Here is an 18,735-nt window from a genome sequence, read left to right on the forward strand (position 1 = left end):
AAGTAAAGTTAGTTACCCTGACATTGATATAGTAGTAATGGCCATCTTTTAGATCTAAAGGATTATTTTTGTCTGTCATTCCACATTCTTCATCAACAACCTTCAGGTAAGACATCATATCTGTATATCCTGGCTCTGATCCAACTGACCACAAGTAATAATCTATACCAGACTCTAAGTCAAGGAACACATCCTTCCAACTAAAATGAAAAGAATAAAAAAAGGTCTATTGGTAAGACAAAATGCAATGACCTGTGAAATGATGGAAGGACATCACAAATCTTTATCAGTAGCATTTTGTATTGTTCTCTAAGGTTCTTGAGCAATCTCTTTAACAAAACCTGTTTGTGCTTGCTAACTATCATTTCATGCATGTTGGTTGAATAAACCAGTAATATGTCAAATGCTTACACCAACTTAATTTTAAATTTAGCATGGATCTCTGTAATATGCCTGTTTCAAATAATTAACCTTTGACCCTTAAGACTCACCATGGATCTATTTCTGTTGTAGACGTAATATGCCTGTTAGTTATAACTATTGGTTTATTACTTGTTACTGGTGGAGTTGTATCTATGATGACGGGCTCAGATACAACTTCTGTTTCTCTGTTAGCAAAATCAACAGCTACAATGTCAGAAACAATAAATTCAAAACTTATAATGTAATGTATTGTAATATGATCAATGGTAATTTTCAAATATCATGGACAATTCTGCTTGGATATTTCATATTCCAAACTTACGTATTGAGGAGCATTAAAGTTATCTAAATTATCAATATTAAAACTATATCTTTTGACATTTTTTAACTTTTCAGCAATTTTTTTTTTAAACTTTAATCATTATTATTTCAGTATTAAATTTTGAGTTGATAACCTCTACTAACCTTTTAGAGTAGCATAATACTTGTAACCATTCTGTAAATTCAGTTGATGTAAGGCTTTATGTTGTAGCACTCCAACATTCTCAAAAGCAACAACATCATTACCTCCACTAGATGTACCTAGTATAAATTAAAAAGAAGGCAACACATTATAACCATAAAAACTTAATATTCCCAAGGAAATATAATCCAGGCAACATTGTTCCTGTTAAAGGAAAAAATTTGTAAGGGTTCCGCAAAACCCAGTGTCTCGCCTACTTTTTCTGTTAATCGCAGGCTCAACAAAAATGAGGAAATAAATCAATAAAAATATTCCTCCCGATACTATTTTTTGATTGTAAGAAGCTTCTGTCCATGTTTGGTAAAAATCCAGGATAGTTTAAGAATCTAATAAATGTTTAAAAACTTTAACTGCAGACTGAATGTAATGTTAACTTGAAGAAAACAAAATTTCCTTCTAGATACTAGCATTTGATCATAAACAAGATTCTGTCCAAGTTTGGTACAAAACCAAAATAATATAAGAAAGTTAATAAAATTTTAAAAACTTTAACCACTTAGTGAATGTGTTGTTTCCTGGCAGAAAATGTAAGTCCATTTATAAGTAAAATAAGGAAAAAAATGGATTTTTTTTTTTACAAAATTTACTTCTGGATACTATCTTATGATCATAAACAAGCTTCTGTCCAAGTTTAGTAGAAATCCAGGATAGTTTAAGAAAGTTATTAAAAGTTCAAAAACTTTAACCACAGAGTGAATAATTTTGGACGCTGAGGCCGCTGACCAAATGCAGGATCGCTATGTTTCGCTTTTTCAACTAAAGTCGAAGGCTCGACACAAAGGAATCACATTATTTTAGTTTAATGATTTGAAGAAGTATTGAGAAGGTTATTTTTTCTTTGAAAATATACGCTTTAACCCTAGAAGAGGTAAAAACAAATATTAGCTTTTGAAAGGTCATTGCACCCCCCTTTTAGAATGATCATAATTGCACAATTTCCGCCCTGTATACCAATACTTAATTTTTAGGAATAGGTTATCCTCCACTTTGCACCTCTTAAAGTTTATAAATGAATCGAATTTACTGAATTGCAAGCAAAATCTGATCATTCAAGTGATGTACTTTCTCACCAATTCCTAGTATGTATTCTTTAATTCCAGATGGGTGTGGTCCATTGTTAAATTCTTCCACATCTTGGAAATTATCCCAGTTTACATACATGTCTGAATCAGATGTCTAAAATAGAAAACAATTTCCATAATAATTTGAAAAATGAATCATTTTTTACAGCTTTTATAAGAGAAGTAACAGTTTTATAACATAGACTGCCAAACCAAAACAATTAATTGTTTATGTTATAAGTAAGTGAGAGAAAAAAACAATACAGTGTGAACTATTTTTTAATGTATTAAATGCATGACAACTTTTCTTATCCTGGGAATTTCTTCTAAAAAATTATATTCTCAAATACTATGTAACAGCTATATAAACTTCCAAAACTACCTAATCCTTCTAAATATTACTGCACAATGGATATATAAATATAAAATGTAAAGTAAAGATAATAATATTAATAAGGTTTTTGAGTGACATTGATAACAAAACATTGGATTTGAAATTTATCTATGCATCTGAAACCCTGGTTAAAAGTATAGTCTCAGCAGTGATTTGTTTTAATGCCATTAAGAAAGCAATCAAATGAGATTAGTGGAGATATACTGTATTTGGATTTAAAGCCAGTAAGACATCATTGGAGCACAGTAAACTTATCTAGTATTGTAGAAAAGTGGAAGACTTAATTAAGCCTAAGCCTGAATACATACCTGATAGATTGTATTAATATTATGACCAATCCACAATCTTCCAGCGGTAGGAGGAGTTACTACATACCTGGTAGATGGTATTAATAGTATGACCAATCCACAACCTTCCAGCGGTAGGAGGAGTTACTACATACCTGATAGATGGTATTAATAGTATGACCAATCCACAACCTTCCAGCGGTAGGAGGAGTTACTACATACCTGATAGATGGTATTAATAGTATGACCAATCCACAACCTTCCAGCGGTAGGAGGAGTTACTACATACCTGATAGATGGTATTAATAGTATGACCAATCCACAACCTTCCAGCGGTAGGAGGAGTTACTACATACCTGATAGATGGTATTAATAGTATGACCAATCCACAACCTTCCAGCGGTAGGAGGAGTTTCTACATACCTGATTGATGGTATTAATAGTATGACCAATCCACAACCTTCCAGCGGTAGGAGGAGTTTCTACATACCTGATTGATGGTATTAATAGTATGACCAATCCACAACCTTCCAGCGGTAGGAGGAGTTACTACATACCTGATAGATGGTATTAATATTATGACCAATCCACAACCTTCCAGCGGTAGGAGGAGTTACTACATACCTGATAGATGGTATTTATATTATGACCAATCCACAACCTTCCAGCGGTAGGAGGAGTTACTACATACCTGATAGATGGTATTAATATTATGACCAATTACACAACCTTCCAGCGGTAAGAGGAGTTACTACATACCTGATAGATGGTATTAATATTATGACCAATTACACAACCTTCCAGCGGTAGGAGTTACTACATACCTGATAGATGGTATTTATATTATGACCAATCCACAACCTTCCAGCGGTAGGAGGAGTTACTACATACCTGATAGATGGTATTTATATTATGACCAATCCACAACCTTCCAGCGGTAGGGGGAGTTACTACATACCTGATAGATGGTATTTATATTATGACCAATCCACAACCTTCCAGCGGTAGGAGGAGTTACTACATACCTGATAGATGGTATTAATATTATGACCAATCCACAAAAAAGTTGGATGGCTTGGATTGAGATAGTATTTATTAAAAAAAACCAGCCATATTGTCAGGTCAACAGGAAGTTGAAAAAAATTAAAGGGAGACAATTTTGGCAGGAAATAACCTAAAATAAATATTGTCAAATCTTATAATACACTAGAACACACCCGTGATATCGCGGGTCCGTGACTGAATTAAAGTATATAACTTTGCGCAAGCCTTATTTTAGTATTAGTATTGTCATCTGATAAAGTCATGACGATTATAAGATACACAGTTTTCTCTGTTTTCAAATCTTTCTGTTTGAACCCGTCGAACTGGAACTTATCAATTATTGGTAATATTAATTATTTGGAAAACAAAAGGTCCTGTAATGGAGTATTTTTTAATCAACATCATTGTCCTATATTAGTTATAAATAAAGTTGAATTCTTTGATTCGCTGTTTTACGTCATGCCCGCTAACAAATTGAAAACTGTACCTATACACCTTATTTTTAGTCCAGATGTTTAGTATTGGTATTGTTATCTTAGAAAGTCTTACTGATTAAAATACTACAATTTAGTAGTGTCAATCCTGTGATTATGACCCGTGTATATAGCATATTAATCCTGAATACACCGTTTGGTGCTGCGCCTGTCAGATGCGGAACGTACAGATAAGGTAATAGGTAACAGGTGAATATACTATTGGTATCGGTATCGGATTAGACCCGGAACTTGTTAATTATTGGCAATACTAATTACGTGGAAAACAAAAGGGCCTGGAGTGGTGTAATTTTTAATCTACACCTTTGTACTATATTAGTTATATATAAAGTTGAATTCTTTGATTCATCGTTTTTTATGTGATGACGGCTGACAAATTGGACCTCGTAATTTTAGTATTATAGATTTCTGGTGGCAATAATTTAAATATTATAAGCTTTATTAAAAAAAAACTGTTTTATTTCATACCATGAACATACATTTAAAGAAGAATCAGAGAAATTTGTATTTGAACATAAACAAGACTGTACTTCCTGTTTTACTTCTTGTATTTATGATCCTCCTTACATGGGGGCACTTATAAAATGCTTTTAATTTTAACAATTATGGAGAAAAAAAAGTAACAGTTCTAAGCTTTTGCAATATATGCATTGTATTGTTGCATCAAAATAATATAATCCTCTCCCATCTCACCTGTTTTATTTATAAAACTCCTTACTTAGGAGCACTAGCACCCTTCTGCCCTGAGATTCAAGCTGGAACACTGTTAGTAAGTATATACAAAGTTATTTTCAGTTTTATTTTCATTTAGTCTTTTTGTATAAAGATTGGTTGGGCTCCTAAAATTTCAACTGGGCCCCTGAAAAAAATATCTTAGGGGCCCAGCTGGCCCCTAGACAAAAACAGTTAACAGTTAAGTTTAGTCCCTGAATATTATGACCAATCCACAACCTTCCAGTGGTAGGAGGAGTTACTACATACCTGGTAGATGGTATTAATATTATGACCAATCCACAACCTTCCAGCGGTAGGGGGAGTTACTACATACCTGATAGATGGTATTAATATTATGACCAATCCACAACCTTCCAGCCGTAGGAGGAGTTACTACATACCTGATAGATGGTATTAATATTATTACCAATCCACAACCTTCCAGCAGTAGGAGGAGTAACTACATACCTGATAGATGGTATTAATATTATGACCAATCCACAACCTTCCAGCAGTAGGAGGAGTTACTACATACCTGATAGATGGTATTAATATTATGACCAATCCACAACCTTCCAGCGGTAGGAGGAGTTACTGCATACCTGATAGATGGTTTTAACATTATGACCAATTCACAACCTTCCAGCGGTAGGAGGAGTTACTACATACCTGGTAGATGGTATTAATATTATGACCAATCAACAACCTTCCAGCAGAAGGAGGAGTTACTACATACCTGGTAGATGGTATTAATATTATGACCAATCCACAACCTTCCAGCGGTAGGACGAGTTACTACATACCTGATAGATGGTATTTATATTATGACCAATCCACAACCTTCCAGCGGTAGAAGGAGTTACTACATACCTGATAGATGGTATTATTATTATGACCAATCCACAACCTTCCAGCAGTAGGAGGAGTTACTACATACCTGATAGATGGTATTATTATTATGACCAATCCACAACCTTCCAGCAGTAGGAGGAGTTACTACATACCTGATAGATGGTATTAATATTATGACCAATCCACAACCTTCCAGCAGTTTGAGGAATTACTACATACCTGGTAGATGGTATTAATACCAATCCAGAACCTTCCAGTGGAAGGAGGAGTTACTACATACCTGATAGATGGTATTAATATTATGACCAATCCACAACCTTCCAGCAGTAGGAGGAGTTACTACATACCTGGTAGATGGTATTAATACCAATCCACAACCTTCCAGCGGTAGGATGAGTTACTACATACCTGATAGATGGTATTAATATTATGACCAATCCACAACCTTCCAGCAGTAGGAGGAGTTACTACATACCTGGTAGATGGTATTTATATTATGACCAATCCACAACCTTCCAGCGGTAGGAGTTACTACATACCTGGTAAATGGTATTAATATTATGACCAATCCACAACCTTCCAGCAGTAGGGGGAGTTAGATCTACGATGATTCCATCACTACATGCACTGACAGCTGGTAATTGTAGTATCCAATCTTCATTCACAATAGCAGTCTGTGGAGCATATATACACACTGTGTATCTTGTACCATGGACCAGTTCATTGTGTGTGAACTCCTCATTCATAAATTCTCTATCTGTAGCAAAATCATTAATGATTACAACAAACTGTGCAGTTATACATATTATATTAATTAATCAACTTGACAACTTTTGCTGAATTCTTCATTCATCAATTTTATACATCAGCTAAGCTGACAAAAAGAGTGTAATTTATGAGTATTTCTTGTGAAAATAAATATGCCATCTAAAAGTTAAATGCCAAACTGTTTACTACATGAAATTTTGTATATTAATTTTTCATATTTTTAATTAGTGTGTGCAATATTATCAAATTTTGTAATGCTTATACATGATAAAGGCACTATTATACTATGTACTAAAATAACAAGACAAATGCTCTTATGGAATGCTTCAAAAGATATTCAGAAAAAAAATAGGGATTATGTAAAATTTCCCAAAAAATTAATATGGATAAAATTAATGTACCTATATTATCTGAGTTATCTCCCCTTACACATTAGAGCTTTGAATTTTTATCAATCTTGTATTCTCTGTTTTTGTATAAAAAAAACATCATAAGATTTGATAATGAAAAATCTAATAAATCAAAATTCTGTTCTGCATTAAAATTTTACAATTGCAGTAACATCTTAACTGATTATTTGTATTCAGTAGTCAATTGTGATCTATAATGACAGAAAATGCCATAAAATTCAAATTGATTTGACTGGGCAATGTTCTTATAACAAAGAGAGGCACCACTTACGAGTTTCCCCACATCTGATAGCATCTGGAATACATGGATCTACCAAGCTCAGCTGACCAACTTGTTTATAGTATGTTGTAACATCCACATTCTTGGCATCTATAATGGCATACTTATAATTGACATTTTCTCCGTGACGTAAACTGGGCCACACGGCTGAGATAAGATTTTTGTATGGTGTATAATCCTCGTCTGCTGGCTTCCACCTATCATTCTCTTCCAGAAAAATTGGCATGCCTATTCCCTCTAAATATTAAATAAGACAGATGGTATGTTAACAAAAACAATAGCTAATACTTGGTTATTTCTAAGACGTATATAATGTACCAAGAGTGCACTGCATTAAAAATCTTCTATTTTTAATTTATTTTTAAAAGATATTTTTCAGAAAAAGGACTATCTGTAATAATGTCTTGATTAACTTTACCTGGGGAAATCAATAATAATGATTTTCTTGTCACACTAAAAAATAAGAAAATTTGATGTGGACGATAAACGATCTAACAAATTATTTTTATCACAGTTAGTTTTTCCACTTGAGAATGTAGAATTTGAACTGTATAGGTATATTCTTAAAACAAGTTCAGTTAAAATAATTAAATGAATATCAGAAAGCACAGCCTTGAAATAAGCCAAGAACTTTTGTTTACCACAGATATGATAATAAACTGACCTGTTGCACTGGCTGCTCCTACAGCATCAATCACGATATTTGGGTTGATAAGGATTGGATTAAATGCTTTACAATCTTTGATTTCTGTGGATACAGTGGAGGTCAGTCTGACTTGGTCGTATCCTCTGATAGAAAACCTCTTACAACGAGAGAAGTCCATCTCTCCTGTAAGTACCATTTCAAAGTTGATCTGAAATTCAAAAGTTGGTTTCAAGTCATTTTTATAAATATCTAAAACTTCACTATAAGCAAACTCCTACAATTAAATTCTTTTTTTGTCTACTCATCTCAAAGCAGGAATGAATATATATTCCTAACATAACAACTGTGACTTGTTAGAACTTCCAAAGGTAGGCATTCGGAACCTGAGTTTTACAATAGCCAAGTAGTCGTAATTTCCATGCTGTCATGAAATATTTATTTTCTCTAATTAACTGTTTATCAAGTTATTCAAAAATTAAGGTTTTCTTACTCCTAGGAATAAATTGCCTTATTTATTTGGCAATACTTATAGACTTTTGGTTTTTTATTAATGATCTTCAACTGTATTTGATTTTGATCCAGTATAATTTATCAGAAACTCGATTCTTATCAAGCACTGAAAGGTAAAGATTGTGCTAATTTATCAGTGGGAAGTAGTATTAAGTATTACAATGTATATGAACTAATGCAATGGTTGTAGTTGATTCAACTACAATTCTGGACAATGGGAGATAAAGTTTAAAAGATGACTTTAACAATGACATCATTTATATTTTCAGAACAGATGTTAGATTCCGGCACCTTGAAAAAGTTATTCAATTTTATTGTCGGGTGTTACATCATTTTGTGACTTAAATATCTTAGCATATATTCCATTGATAAATTTCTGGAAATGTTAATGTATAGGACGTATTGAATGTTGTGATCAATGCACTATATTTTTTGTGTCAAAAAGGGTAGTGATCAGGCTAGGAAGATTTAGATATCAAGTCAGTAACATAGGGTTTTGTTTGCATTTCATGCAATCTTTACCAAAAAAGGACCTTTTCTGGCATCAAATTAATTTCAATAGCTTGTAAGGACTTTACAGTTTGAACAAAACTGTTATAATATCTCACCCTATTTCCATTTGTTGTAAAGGTATCTAAGTTAGTCCATGTGATATATGTCTTCCCTTTCACAGAATTATCTGTCACTGCATATTCATATTTCCAGATGGCGCTATATTTCTCTGTTGTGTCTTCAATATCAGGATCATAAAACTTGTCAAATGATATCATCAACTAAAGTAAAAATAAATTAAATCTTTATTTGACTCACACTTAAAAATTGAATCTTTATTGTATCACTGATCTAAGATTTGTATAAACAAAATGAGAATATGCACTCTCCATGAAAATCCAAACAAACTTTGTTCTGCATGAATTTTAATTCAAGAATAAAATATTGCCAAATAATTTTTTTATGCATGTACTTCCTAAATCTGCATCAGATTTCAATATCAAAATTTATGGGTTGAGTTGTTTTACTTTGTACAAACCTTCTCCGCCCCACCGGTTACTGTGGTGTTTAGATGTTCCACAGTTATGTCCCCTGTGACTGGAGGATTAGCCATCACCATGACACCATCTGTACTGACTGGAGAGAAACAGAAGGTCCTGGCACATAGTTTCAGTGATAAACGATACTTTATACCTGGACTTAGTACCAAATCATCTATGCTGATGTCAAAAACTGTTGATACATGTGCATACTCACGAAAGATAGTCCATACATCTAAAATTGATAATAAAAGGTGAATCAAAGAACTGAAAGCTCTGAGGAAAAATGACGCCACTGTCTCTAATATTGGGATATTTTTTATGCAAGTCTTGATTTTCACAAATCGTAATTTGTTAAACATTGCAACATGTCTTGTAAACATATAATTGATATTCGTATATGTGTGTGAGTGTGAAGTGAAGATGGCAACTGGCTGTTTTTTTTAGTACAAATGAATAGGTCAATCCTACCTGAATGATCAACAGTATCCATTGATTACTGGCTGGTTTTTTGTACAAATAAATACCGTAGAAAGGCTTGCATATTTTGCACTGGTACATAGTCCGATCCCCCTTCTCCCCACGAAATTTTAGGTAAAAAAAAACTGGGTGGGTCTTATCACCACAGAACACCTTAAAAACCACCAACCACTAAGAAAAACAGTGATATTATACAATAAAACGATTAAATAAATTAAATTATGGATGATTTAAACAATTTTTAGAATTTTTTTTCTTTTTTATGTAAAAGTTGATAATCAATTTAATAAATATAAAGAAAAACATCCCTGGATTCATCACTATTTTTTCCAGATTACATCAATGTGTATATATATTTCAAATAAAATTCAAATATATTCATAATCAGTAATCGATCTCTGTTCATCGGTTAAATTTTGATATTTGTCTCTTTTTTCTTATTTTTGGTACAAATATATTATTGAAGAAGAAAAATATATATTTGAGGTGTCCAGTGGCAGTGGTGGTTTGTGGAATTGAGATGTTATAGACTCTCCTTTTCTGTTCCATGTAGATATTTTGGTCTCTTATTCTTATTATTTGTTGAAATAATAACTTAAATATTATATTTAGGTCACATTTATAGCGATAAAAGATAAGAGAAAAAAATATTGTGGTGTTCGGTGGTGAAAAGACCTACCGAAAAAAACTTTTTGTTACTGTTAAAAAAGGTGTAATGTCAAGAAACTCCGGTAATTTCAAATCCTGTGGGATCGTTTTCGGTATTTTCTAGGGAAAACTGTTTTCTATCATCAAACAGAAGCTGAAACTGCTTGTAAATGATTCTAGAACACTTCATGATTGTTAAAATAAGTTTAATTCACTTAAAAAACAATTTAGAAACTTGTGTATGTTTAAACAGGAAGTTTAAAAAGCATGTGTAAAAGAAGAAATTAACCCGTGAGAGTCGAAATCCATACATGACTGATATCACTATAATACGACTTTGAAAGTAAAACAGTTCCATCCTTTTGTAAAACAGTCTTTAATATACCTATCACATTAATGTTTGAAGGGTCTTAAGCTTATACAAACCATATTAGTCATTATGAAACCCCAAAACGGAATGAACAATAACCGATTATGTTTTGTAGTTTACAAATTCTAAACTGGTTTACCGTTGTCTTTTTTACAATGTTTGTATCGTTTCAATCAAGCAGATACCAGTTTATTTCAACCATACAATGCATTGAAAAGAAACGAAAAATTTGTAATAAAAGGTTTAGTTTTTATATTTATCAGTATTAATTTGATATTGAATAGAAATAACTTATTAATATGGATGAGTTAAAATATTAGTTTGAAAAATGATGAGAGCACCCTCTACAATATCAACAACAAGGATGGTGGAACATAAACAAACCATCAAGCTGCGAAATTGAACTTGTTCTCTTATTTCTTGCTTATTGTACTCTTTAGTCCGCACACCCCTCTGGAAGGTCTAATTTTGGAGAATAAAACTGCGGACTATACAAGCCTTTCTATGTACAGGTCAAGATTTTTTTGTAAATAAAATAAAGTATGTAAACTGGTTCCCGTTCGACTACAACACTTTGTTCGAGTGTAGCCTAATACAAGCAGATTCCAGTTAGTATGTAAAATAGTAAATATGAAACCAAGTGTGGTAGGCGGAAATATAATCGGCTTCTGGTTCTGGTCAATAGTATCGGAAACATGCCGCTGAAAGCTAACATCCAATAGCAGGTAAAGGTTATAACACAACTATAACAATAAGGCCAGACTTTTTATTTTATCTGTTTAACGAGAAAATTTATAAAAAATTAGGGTCGAGGGGGGCGAAATAAAAAAAAAATAAAAAGTGCAAAATTGGTCCAGTCGACACTAAAAATAAAAATAAAACCATTATAAGTGACTTTTTTTTTTTTTTTTTTTTTTTTTTTTTAGAATTTATCAAAATACAAGAACAATGAAATGAGAACAGACCAGTATATTAACCCAGAGAAATATAAATACATATACTTTATATATGTCTCTGGTTAACCCTTCTATTAATATAAACATAAAAACTATGTTTTGATTCTGTATTTCCACTAATATAGATCCATGGCACCACTCAAATATATCAACCTCGCTGCATATACACTATATATGTATATACCAGTCACCCAGTCAGGAACCTCTTAGTGTATGCAGAGACATATATATACACATGTGTATATATGTCTCTGGTGTAATAGTCCCAGAGTTAAGCAACTTTAACCTATAAATTGAAACAATGTTTATACATGGAAATATATACATTAATCAAGAAGATCTAACCAAAAGTATGTTAATGCGTGTGGAATGCGTAATTTTCCCTTTTGGGATCAATTTTTGTCTGTCAGCAGTGCCATTCATGCGTCTGTAGTCATTATCGCAAGAATCCGGATTTCGGTCATAGCGGGTCCGTTTCCGATGAAATCCCGATTCCGATCCGTAGTTCTACAAATTTAAATGTCGGACGAAGAAAAATTTACAACAAGAATGTGTCCTCAGTACACGAATGCCCCACTCGCACCATCATTTTCTATGTTCAGTGGACCGTGAAATTGGGGTAAAATCTCTAATTTGGCATTAAAATTAGAAAGATAATATCATAGGGAACAAGTGTACCAAGTTTGAAGTCGATTGGACTTCAACTTCATCAAAAACTACCTCGACCAAAAACTTTAACCTGAAGCGGGACAGACGGACGAACGGACGAACGAACGAACGGAAGGACGCACAGACCAGAAAACATAATGCCCCTCTACTATCGTAGGTGGGGCATAAAAATAAACGATGTTTGATACGCTATTTGGAAAGGAATATGACGTTTCTAATGCAATACATGGATGACAAGTTTATTTTAGGCTAATTTCATCAAGTTCTGATGAAGTAATAACTGATTTTGCCGAAAGTTAGAATGATTTAATGTAAGCTCTCGTGTAACAAGTATGAAAAGCATGCCACCAGCTTAAAAATCTTTTAGAAGAAAATATATCGTTTATGCCTTGAATTTCTTTACTTTTAAATGAAAATTGCTGTTTCATTGACTTGGTAAAAATTAAATATTACCGATAACGAAATTGACTGAAAGCGAGTATATCGTGAACAACACATTTTATTTTTTTCTGAGGATTTCGTAACAGTCGGCGGGAAAAATAATAATAAAAGTAAGAAGCACTACTTTTATTTTTATTCTAAAATCGGGAAAGGTGGAGTCGGCGGATCTCGTTAAACAGATAATAAAAAAAGTCTGGCCTAATCAAATATAAGTAAAGAGGAATCACTTCACAAATCAAATTGAAACCAAAACTTTCCATAATTTTGTTTTAACTGAAGCAAAATTTCATACAACTTGACATTTCCATTTTAACCAAACTTCAATGACCGTAAATAAAGCAATAAAAAAAATATAAACAACACAACAATTCACTTTTCTTGTAACTTAGAATGCAAATACATATGTCATTTAAAAAAGATGACTTTGTTATCAATATTTTTAACTAGTATTTTTGTTTTTCTTCAGTAAATATTTTAGACAATATCTATCTTAGCATTTCTGTAATGAAGGAAATAATTACTTCAAGGTACCAATCAAGATAAAAGTCATGTATAAATGTTAAAAAAATTGATTTCTATGAATTTTTAACATTTAAAAAAAGGTTTATTTTCCATTAAATTTCTGTTTCCATATCAAAATGGAAACAGAAGTTTAAAAAAAAGGTTCAACATTACAGCAAGAAAATCAACCTATCAATGAACATACTTCCAACAGTTGATCTTTGTTCCACAGCAATAAAGGCATCTGTTGTATAAGGTTTTATATTGTCTGGTACTGACCAGTATGCCTTCAGGGAATTCAGTGACAATTGGACATCTGGTTCATTTTCACAGTTTATTCTTTTGTCCTGTTAAACAAATATTACCATAAAAAATAGGAATACTATGTTAGAAGTATTTTTTATATTGTTTTCATTTTTAGCATATTAACAATTTGCAATAACTATTGAAGTTGAAAAAGATAAACCTAAATATTAATTTCACTGTTGCAAATGAGAAAAGGGCTAAACATTCTTTGTAATTATTGTCATTGTCACATCCCAGAATTAACTAACACAATTAAATGTGTGGTTTTGACTCTCACAAATTTGACTTATACAGGAATGAAATAACTAAATCTTAAATCTCCAACTTATTGGTTGTAAATCTTTACAACAATCTTAATCATGTTAAATGACATACCTCTTCATGATGGTCCACAGTTAGATCTACAAAACACAACATACATATTAACTATTGAAAATAAATTGTCAGCACTCATTGATGTTCTCTCTATATATATATATCTTCCAGACCGTACGAGTATTTGGACCGTCTGCATACTTTTTCAAAATACTCATACAGTCGGACCGTACGCGTACGATCTGACTAATATTAAGAAGTTGGTCAAGTTTATTAAATTCAAATGCATATAACAGATCAACATAACTTAACTCTCAACAAAATATAAAAAAGTTCAGTTGTAATAAAAACTTTATCTTTTAACTATTTAAAAAAATTCACGCTAATCTGTTTTTCTCTTGTATTTAGCATGTCGATTAGTAATACATTTATTGAAGTATGATCACTGAAATTGAAGATATCGGAACATAATGTGGGAGGACAATTGTTTTAGAATATTTGCTTTTGAACTTTACAAAAATAAATGCAAATGCAAAGGAACAAGCATGAGCTGGAAACATGAAAATATGATAAATATTGCGTTACTTGTGGTAGCAAGTGTCACCTTGGCATAGATGCCAACCCCTTTTGACACAATCAGTAACAATCTATCAAATTTTCCGTAATTTTGAAAAGTTTTCAGTAATAATTCAAAAACGTGCATTTACCAAAAAAGTTACTGACGAGTGGTTACAAAGTAATGTGCACTAACATATTTCGTTAAACATGTTATCTGTAGTATGTATTCCATTCATTAATTGTTCAGACGTTCTCAACTTGTACATTTCATGTGGTCAAGGAGAAGTAGAGGAAGGGGGAAAGCTACTTCATAAAATGCAAGTTTGCCTCTTCGGAAGTCAGTTATTTACCAAACGATAGGTCAATAACTCCCAAGAAAACGGAAGCATTACATTGGCGTTCTCTAAATACCGGACCAGACCAGAAAAGAATTGATAAAAATCCGCGTTTTACAAAATGGAACGGCAATGACTGTGAATCCGTAACTATTCGACTTTGACCGTAACAGCGTAATTAGATCGCAAAATCAGAAAAATTACGGAAAAATCGTAATGGTTGATATCTATGCCTTGGACGAGAGTACCAAAATAGGATTCAGATGGTCTGAGACCACCATTGTCGTCCCTTGATTTTCGCTGTTCACAAATATAGTCCCTAGTCTTGACAGTGGGTTACTTGCCATTAATTTTTATACCTCTTCCAAATTTATTTCTCCATGTTTAATGCCTCAAATTGCAAGTAGGGGGGTGAAATTACACTGTAAAAAAATTTTGGTCCAGAATTTTAAAGGAAAGTAGTGATTTGGTCCAGCTGAAAAAGGTTTAAAATTAGCTCTTCGGAAGCTGTCAAAAGATTTCAAGACACCCTAAACATAAAATTGTCCATATTTTGAGTTAGAGACGATGAAGTTTTCTATAATTTTAATATAATTTGTCCCAAAAGTAGTACAACACACTGTAAAAGTTTCTTTGAGAAAGCGCAGGTAGGATTTTTTTTATTTTCATTTATGTTCTAAAAGAAATGCACTACGAAATAATTGTGGTCTCGGACCAGATATACAATTCAACAAATATTTAATTTCAATTGTTCATTTGTTCATTTTATCCATGTTATTGTAATAATAACATTATGTAAAACTAAAAATAAAGATTGTGATAAATGTTTGTTCGAGCATTTAAAATTGATACTTTAAGCTGGAAGAGTATTAGTTAAGGATTAAAATGAGCTAAAAATATTGATAGATCTTGGAGCTCCTTTTCGAGATATTTGATTTATAAAATATGGCGGGAAAAGGCTGACTCAGACTTTTACCTTATATTTGCATTGACACTATTTGGGTCTCAAATCAAAAGAAAGAAAATAAATCTGCTTAAATTTTGTCAAATGACCTTTTATGAGTTATTTAGTCTTATATCCAAAAAAAAAGGTGAACTATGGGGGAAAATATTTTACCTTGTATTGTATGGAAATAATTCAAGGAGTCCTAATCTTTGACAGATATTTCAAAACCTCACCTTAAATTTTACCCATATATGATCCAATAACATGTATGGTGAGCTCGTACTACACCATACTAGTATACGTATACCGCCCGGACCGTATGCGTACGGTCCAAATACTCATATAGTCTGGAACATATATATATATACAGATACTAAAAAGCTTGTTATAATTTGTGCACTTTCTCATACATTTCCTATGTCACATAATGCTTGTCTTATTACATCACAGTTCAAGTAGTAGTTTGGTCTATAGGTGAGTAACATCTTGTTATTTGTAAAATTCATATACAGAGTCTTCTTGATCTTAATATGACAGCAATCAAGTATAAAATACTCACCAGTCATATTACAGGGTTCTCCATCACTGATAACAACTCCTGGTAGGACATCAGCTTCTGTTACTACGGTAACACCATCAGAAGATACAGCTGTGTTACCTGCAGAACTTACAGCAGTCACAGTGAAATAGTATGTCTAAAAATACAGAAACAAGCATTTTATTATTCTCATAAAATATTTGTTTTCCTCCTTTAAATTGTTTATGTGAGGGTCTTTAGTTTAAACATATTTTTTTATAGTGGATTGGGAAACAAGTTTTGCAACTTATATTAATCCCTTTCCACTTTGCGGGTGCGAGTGCTGCCTTGTAGCGGCATTAGCCTGCTCTTTTTCGAATTCTACAAGGGTGTCTTTCTTAAAACGGGTCAGCCATTTATCATCCCTTCCGACAGACTATCATTGTTTCCTCGAGACCATACTCGCAAATGGTGTCAAGGGAGAGCCGATAATTCAGTTCCTGAAATTTTCATCCCAGACGGGAATTGAACCAGCAACCTTTGTGTTAGTAGTCTGATGCACTAACCACTACACCATGGCTCTCTAGTGGACTATACATAATGGATTTTTCACATTGCGAGATGGCTGTATGGTGAACTATAAATGCTTTGATACATCAATACCATTAACTCGGGTGGTCATTTGGGCTCATTGGCAATCATTTTCCTTACTTTATATTATTTTGACTATTGACTTTAAAGTTATTGATTAAAGACAACCTGGCTGAGAGTACTACAAACCAAGTTCTTTTAAGTTGCTGAAATAATTTTTGTGTACTGAATTCTTGCTTATTATGATTGTATGATCATTTTTTTTAAATTCTTTCAGACGAAAGAAATTCTAATTTAAAATTTGTAAAGAGCTTTATAATAATCATGTTTTTAACAAGAATGTATTCATAGTACGTATACACGGATGACACACTCATACTATCAATTTATGTGTTCAGAAAGATTATATCATATGGAACATGTGTACTAAGTTTCAAGTTGTTAGGACTTCAACTTCATCAAAACCTACCTTGACCAAAATCTTTAACCTGAAGCAGGACAGACAGACAAATAAACAAACAGACGGATGAACGAAAGGACGGAAGAACAAACAAACGCACGACCAGAAAACATAATGCCAACTGCTATCTTTGGTGGAAAATAAAAAAGACCATCAGATAATGTATACTTGAATTATTTATGAGATGTGATACAATTCTAGTTCCTGGTAAGCTAAACAACATCCTTCACAGATAAAAATCAATTCTTCATAAATAATAAATAATATGGATACTGAAATTAATTTATGATTTCAACCAGAGATAGTACTGGTTCCTGGTCAGCTAAACTTTTATTCAAATTTCTTGCAGATACAATTACACAAATATTCATTCTGACTTAATTATTATGCCTGATCCTTTTTCAGAGACAGTCCTGTTTTCTTGTCAGTATCCATATCTTCAAAGATAAAACATAATTTGCTTCTGTTGTAATAGAATAATTATTAGTTTAAAGAAAACTATTACCTGATAAGGTGTCAGAGACAGACCTGTTACCTGGTGAACTAGACTGTTACCCACATCCTTCAGAGATACAACATCACTTCCTCCCATTGTAGTACCAATACTTATACTGACTTAAACCTAATATTACCTGATAAGGTGTCAGAGACAGTCCTGTTTCCTGGTGAGCTAGACTAGTACCCCCCCATCCTTCAGAGATACAACATCACTTCCTCCCATTGTAGTACCAATACTTATACTGACTTAAATGTAATATTAACTGATAAGGTGTCAGAGACAGTCCTGTTTCCTGGTGAGCTAGACTGTTACCCACATCCATCAGAAATACAACATCACTTCCTCCAATTGTAGTACCAATACTTATACTGACTTAAACGTAATATTAACTGATAAGGTGTCAGAGACAGTCCTGTTTCCTGGTGAGCTAAACTGTTACCCACATCCATCAGAAATACAACATCACTTCCTCCAATTGTAGTACCAATACTTATACTGACTTAAACGTAATATTAACTGATAAGGTGTCAGAGACAGTCCTGTTTCCCGGTGAGCTAGACTGGTACCCACATCCTTCAGAAATACAACATCATTTCCTCCAATTGTAGTACCAATACTTATACTGACTTAAACGTAATATTAACTGATAATGTGTCAGAGACAGTCCTGTTTCCTGGTGAGCTAGACTGGTACCCACATCCTTCAG

At 32.8% G+C, this 18,735-nt stretch overlaps 1 protein-coding gene across 1 annotated transcript in view; it reads right to left on the reverse strand.

Annotated features, from left to right (window-relative positions):
• LOC139529850 (uncharacterized) overlaps positions 1 to 18,735 on the reverse strand; it is a 119,316-nt gene that overhangs the window by 24,718 nt on the left and 75,863 nt on the right. Inside the window, exons 24-35 of the mRNA XM_071325789.1 lie at positions 16,522 to 16,657; positions 14,184 to 14,209; positions 13,708 to 13,849; positions 9,437 to 9,672; positions 9,015 to 9,179; positions 7,915 to 8,104; positions 7,242 to 7,487; positions 6,332 to 6,549; positions 2,017 to 2,122; positions 889 to 1,005; positions 492 to 627; positions 17 to 200 (exon numbers count right to left, since the gene is read on the reverse strand). Coding sequence (XP_071181890.1) covers positions 17 to 200; positions 492 to 627; positions 889 to 1,005; positions 2,017 to 2,122; positions 6,332 to 6,549; positions 7,242 to 7,487; positions 7,915 to 8,104; positions 9,015 to 9,179; positions 9,437 to 9,672; positions 13,708 to 13,849; positions 14,184 to 14,209; positions 16,522 to 16,657 — 1,902 coding nt within the window. The remainder of the gene's footprint in view (positions 1 to 16; positions 201 to 491; positions 628 to 888; positions 1,006 to 2,016; positions 2,123 to 6,331; positions 6,550 to 7,241; positions 7,488 to 7,914; positions 8,105 to 9,014; positions 9,180 to 9,436; positions 9,673 to 13,707; positions 13,850 to 14,183; positions 14,210 to 16,521; positions 16,658 to 18,735) is intronic.

This window comes from Mytilus edulis, chromosome 7, assembly GCF_963676685.1.
Source record: "Mytilus edulis chromosome 7, xbMytEdul2.2, whole genome shotgun sequence".
NCBI classification, from domain to species: Eukaryota; Metazoa; Mollusca; class Bivalvia; order Mytilida; family Mytilidae; genus Mytilus; species Mytilus edulis.